At 34.9% G+C, this 6,000-nt stretch overlaps 1 protein-coding gene across 1 annotated transcript in view; it reads right to left on the reverse strand.

Moving 5' to 3' along the window:
- ATP11A (ATPase, class VI, type 11A) overlaps positions 1-5,897 on the reverse strand; it is a gene marked incomplete at its 5' end in the record, with an annotated part of 27,789 nt that extends 21,892 nt beyond the window's left edge. The window contains 5 exons of the mRNA XM_010186517.1: positions 825-1,076; positions 1,715-1,896; positions 3,667-3,770; positions 4,021-4,094; positions 5,826-5,897. Coding sequence (XP_010184819.1) covers positions 825-1,076; positions 1,715-1,896; positions 3,667-3,770; positions 4,021-4,094; positions 5,826-5,897 — 684 coding nt within the window. The remainder of the gene's footprint in view (positions 1-824; positions 1,077-1,714; positions 1,897-3,666; positions 3,771-4,020; positions 4,095-5,825) is intronic.
- Between the last annotated feature and the right edge of the window lie 103 nt (positions 5,898-6,000).

A 6,000-nucleotide genomic window follows, 5' to 3' on the forward strand; every position in this document is an offset into this window, starting at 1 on the left:
TCTTTTCATAACATCTTAAGATGATAAAAATGTTACAGAATCCAATTCTTAGCTTTTCACAGTGGAAAAAAAGAGCAAGTAATGTGTACCAGTTACTAAGCCTCAAATACATAGCCTAATTTACTGCCTGGATGAGGCAAAATTTACATTATATCTGGCTTTTTGCTTTTTAATGCTCTTATCTTATTCCATGTTATGTTTCAAGGAGGTAACTTCTATATACATGATACCTATCCTTCTGTAGATATTGAAAAATACAGAGAAGTCAATGATTTTGTTATAATTTCGGGTACTTTAAGTATTTTTATGTACATCAGAAGATTTGGTACTACGCTGTCACTGTCACCTGTCTGTAAATGTAGCATAATCTTGCCTAGAAATAGCACAGATGGGCCAGATATTGTTGCTCTCACTGGCTCTAGCCTTATCAAGAAAGTCACATCACATACTAACCCTGCTTACATGAACATATCATATCTGCTTCCTTTTAAAAAGTCAGAAGCAGTATTTTGCTTTACAATCACTTTTGCCAAGAATAAATATTTTTGCAGTTGCAAATTATATTTTCACAATGGCAGCTGTGACTTTTCTTTGAATGTTTAAAGCAGTACCAGAAATGAGACAGAGAAAGAACGATGACTCTGAAAATTTAAACTCACGTGGAATAAACTTATATACTTAATGGCCATACAGTAATTCACACTTTAACAACAGAAACTGAAACACAGTATGTTGCTGCTCTTGGGGTAATCAATCAATCATTTAATTGTTTATGAAATGCACAGAAGCCCATTCCTGGCTTGAAAACAGAACCTTTTCCTTACCCTGAGAAAGTATCCCTGGTTAAGCTGCCATTGTGTCTTAGGACAGTTTTGCTTAGGTCAAAAAGCACATCATGTAAACTCTGCTCCTCGATTTTCTTTGTGGTTAGCTCAAGTATTTGTGTATTCCTCCGGAACAGTTTGCAAGCATAGCAAGTAGCTGCAGCAGTCTCCATTTTGTCTCCCGTCAGAACCCAAACTTTAATTCCAGCTTTCTGGAGTGCTTCAATTGTATCAGCAGCTTTTTCCTGTAGTCTGTAGAAGTCAATTGACAACACACATTGACAGATTGCTTGGAAATGAGAAATGCAGAGATCCTTATTGAAAGCTTTCCATAACCAAATAAAAAATGGCAATAAAAGTTATAAGAGCTAAGAATTTTTCCCTAAGTGTGAATCTAAAAGTGTCTGGAGAACTAGTAAATTATAAATAGTTTTGTCACTTTCAAAGTGCTCAAAGTTTCACTTTTCATTTACAGATCCTAAAAGACAAGATGGTTCATTCCCCAAACATTTTCAGTGCTTTCAGCTAATGATACCAAACAGGGAAGTACTGCTGAGTCATTAAATTACCTCCCAGTTTTAACAGGTTTTGAATTTTTTTTTAAGATTAAAAATTCTTCCTTCATTTCCTTAATACCCATTTTGTAGTTCTATCCTCCAAAACTTTTCATTATATGAACTGCAGGTAAATGGCTTGAAGATACCAATTTTTGTACACTTAAAAATAGTTACTAGCTTGCTAAATTATAAAGTTACCACGTGTAACTTTAGTATGCTTAGGGTATGGAATTGCTTCAAATAAAGGGTTTTTCAAATAAATCTCTAATCCAGAAAAAGTTCCAAGACAAGCTTCAACTACTTAACATCACTAAACATAAGAAATGTACTAACCGATCTTCAACAGCTGTAGCACCAAGTAAAATAAAATCTCTTTCTATCTTCTCATACACTTCTGCCAACTTCTTTTCCCGGTCCTGGAGGGCCAACTTTGCATTCTGAAGCAGCTTCTGTGCATTGCTATATTCTTCTGCTGTGAGCTTTTTATATGCAACACACAATGTTCGCAGTCCCTCCTAAAGAATGTAATCAAAAGAAACAAAATGACTCTTAGAAAACTCTTCTTAGCCTTTTTGCCAGTGTGTATGCTAGGGTATTTGAAATAATGCAGTGATTTTACTATTAACATGAAGAGTCCCACTACTCACTTCTATAGTGAAGTTGGTATAGTATAGACTAGTACAGTATAGTGTAAACTAGAGCATAGGTCAGCTTGATTCTGTGCTGCCTTGGAAGCAGTTACAACCTGAGGGACAAACCTCAGTCCTCCAGAAGAGGAGCAGTTCAGACATCCAACTGGATGTGCAAGATTACCAGGGAATGGAGAGTCAAGGTAAACGTTTCCTTCCCTATGTGTATAATTAGGCAGGATGAGTCAGAATAAATAACAATAATATAAATAGTAGCTATGCAGAGTCTGATTTTGATGTTGTGTTGCAGCAAGGACAGGGACAAAACATCACAGTGTGTTGAAAGTGAAAATCCAACTGTGCCATTTCAGTCAAGTAGAAACTAGAATTTAGCTGTGACTGTTTCAGATTAGATTGAGCTTTTGGACTATAAGATGAATAAGAAAGGGAGTATATAGACTTTGTAAGGTGGGAAAAAGCTGCTGTAACACAGAAGGGAAGTTTTCCCACCTCAAAATATATCACCTCTCAACACCACTTAACACTTCATCTTCATGACCTTTAACCCAGTAGGTCTTTGTATGGTGACTTATTACCAGACCAAGAAGTATTAAAAAAACTCCCTGACTCTTGCTGTCGATAAGGACAGGTGCCAGGTGCCTGTATCTTCTTTCAGAAGCTTCTGTATGTAGGAGACAGCCCTATTTCCAATTATCCAGGATAATGAAATAGCTGCTGGTCTGGATTCTCTCAACAGACATTGGATGGATATGATACATAAACATTTCTTTCAGTTTTATTAGCTTTCTGCACTTGTAATTATCAGATAGCTGTTTCATGCAGTAAAGCTTAGCAAAGCACTTTGACAAAGTGTTTTGAAGTTTCCCTTCAAAACAAAAGCAGGCAACACTAGGGATTTTTTCACATACCTGTAATAATACTTCAGTTTTAGTTTGAGTACTGGATGCCAGCAAATTTTATTCTATTTATAAGACTGGCAGTCATATTCCATTGCAATGGGATCTGCATATTTTCACACAGCAAATTTCAGTATTTGACAACTCCAAATACAATCTTTTAGGTAAAACCAAGGTATGAATTCAATTTGAAGATGATGAGGTAGTTCATAGCTCATTTTTAGCAGGCAAAAATGTAAGTATAAGGATGATCACTGCACTGTCTGCCCATAAGAAGTGCATTTGTTGCTACACTGTGCTCTAATGGATTTTTTCTTTTAAGGGCTTGTAAAGCAATCAAAGGCAGCAAATCAAAACAGCTAGGGCTGGGAACTGAAAGCAGAATGGGATTTTCAGAGAAGTTTTTAACTTTTCTTTCATTCAGAAGTTAATTCAAACCACCATGATGCCACATTAAAAAGCTAATTGATGATCTCTGATGTAACATACGGTTGTGCATATCTAATGCACTCGTATCTCACCACAACTGCCATTTGGAAGATGAGATGGAGGACAGATTCAAATAAGGGAGTAACACAGACTGCTACCCATACAGCCTGTGTGCACTTTGGCATAGAATAACTTATGCGCCTGGGAAGACAAATCTGTTACCAGATCAAGCAGGAGGTCAGAACACTTAATTTTATTTTCTTTTTTGACATTGCTATCACACAAACAGATCAATAAAATGGAACCTTACCACTGCATTTCGTTCAACTCTGGATCGTATTTGGTCAATTTTGCCTTCTTTAACTCTAGGAAATATGGAAGAATCTGCTCCTTTACAAAACATAAAAATATCACCTGAAAGAGAGAGCATATGGAATTCAAAATGGCCAGACACAACTGTCTTCAAAAAACCATCCAAATACTAAGTCTCCCAAAAGATTTCTTCCAGCTTTTTTATAACATTTGCACTCGTGCAGGTACCTGGTCCCCTTTTTTGTACAGAAAGGTACAGAGATTGTGATTAAAGCTTAACTCTTCGATAAACCAGAAATAAATTCAAGTGAAACAAAAACATCTAAGAAGAAACAGACTATGACAGCCCTACCTGTTGAAGATTTAACAATCACACTCATTCGCCGTCTCACAGAATCAAAACTCAAAACATCTAATAATTCAAACCTGAAACAGAAACAGAATATATTTTTAAACAACTCTGCTTTTCCAGATTCCTACACCAGTTATTGCAACTTCAAGTATATCAATTAAACTTCTAACTTCTAACATGGAAAATTGTGTTGAGTGCTATGGAATACTAAACTAGTACTGAATGAAACACCAGGTTACAAATATTAAACAGGAGAAGGCCTCAGCTCCTAATTACTTGAAACAGAAATTGTCTGCACTATGTTCATAAGTATTTTTGGATGTACAGTCAATATAATTTATTTAAGCAGAAGAAGAGAAACTCTGCAGTAGAGCACCATACTGCTTGTAAAGTAAGTAATTTTCTACCTATAATACCTAGGTGTAGCCTCAGAACTTGAAATGCATAGGTGTTTACACAGAAGTCATTATTTACTGTTCTTTTAATACTGACTATTCCCTGTCTCCCAAAAGTGCCCACTTAATTTCATGAATCTTGCTCAAGTGTTGACTGACAAGTTATTCAAGTGAAAAAACATTTCTTTTTACTGGTTTTATACTTGCCATTGTTTTTATTATTTGATTTTATCCCATGTTCCTTTCCTTTCTAGGAGGTAGAATGAACACAAGCTCCTCTTGTACTATTTCTGTATAATTCATCAATTTATATACTGTTATCATTTACTTTCTTACTCATTTCCTTTTATCTAAGAGATTCTCCCTTTCCCAGCACAAACATAAGCAATCCAATCATTAATCCTAATCTCTTCAGAATTCATCTCTGATAGTATTTTGCTTATAAAATAGAGCTTATTTAATTAGATCACTCAGTTCCAAGGCCTTACAACAGCCTGAGATTCAAACCTATGCAAAGCCACAGTGTTTTCATTAAAAGTTACAACAGATCCTAACAAGGAGATGGATCAGGTCTATGTCTACAAACTGTGATGCATTTAGGAAAAAAAATCCTAATAATTATAGCGCTTTAATAAATCACTAAATGATGCTAACTCCAGTTCTTATGAGTTGCGCCACAAAAGTCTGAAGTAACCTTTGGGGAAAATCCTCCTTATTCCCCTGAAAGGGGGAAAATAACAGCAGGGTTTCCGTATTTGTGTCCGACAGTCCCTGTGTAGTTAGCAGAGTACACAAGCAGAAAAACATAGATATACAATAGTCTTAACAGTAGGCAACTACAGAAGTATAAAGTAACATTTTCAAAAGAATGTACATCCCATTAAACAGTTCTATTACTTAAATGTTACTGATAATTTTACTCATATTATGGTTCACAAGATTTATTCTACATGTCAAAGGAAAATGACAAAAAGAGTATCTGTTTTAAATTTTATTTGAATCAGCTATATAAACTTATTCTATAGTTATTACCCTCCTGTAAACTATATGGATTATTTGTGAACAACAAATGGGGTACATACCATTTTCTATTACAAAAATATCACCTACCATATAACAAAAGAAAAATATCCACAGTTCCCAAATTTACAAGGTCACAAAACTTACACCACACCTCTGTCATTATATTAATACTCCATATTGCACATACTGTCAAATTAACAGACTAAGTCAAAATACAGAACTACAGAGTCTATTAACGTTACAAACACTAGCGGATAATTTATTTTTCTACTAAAATGTACCATTTCTGACTTTTCTGAATTAAAAAGTAATGTATAAGAACGATTTATTAAACACAGAAGTAAAATTTTCTTATGAGTCTATTTTGATATATTTTTAACCACTCACTTTTCTATGTTATTTTCTCTATTTAAGATCTCCATAAAATTGTCCTTCAGCCTTAGATAGGTGTAACCAAGTCTGTAAAATGAAACACATATCAAGAGAATGAATACAACAAATATATAATGACACAGTTTAAACATGTCATAAGCTCCCCAGGGCTCAGTTTTGGGGTCAGTCC

Source organism: Mesitornis unicolor, unplaced genomic scaffold, assembly GCF_000695765.1.
Source record: "Mesitornis unicolor isolate BGI_N332 unplaced genomic scaffold, ASM69576v1 scaffold28616, whole genome shotgun sequence".
In the NCBI taxonomy this organism is placed as follows: domain Eukaryota; kingdom Metazoa; phylum Chordata; class Aves; order Mesitornithiformes; family Mesitornithidae; genus Mesitornis; species Mesitornis unicolor.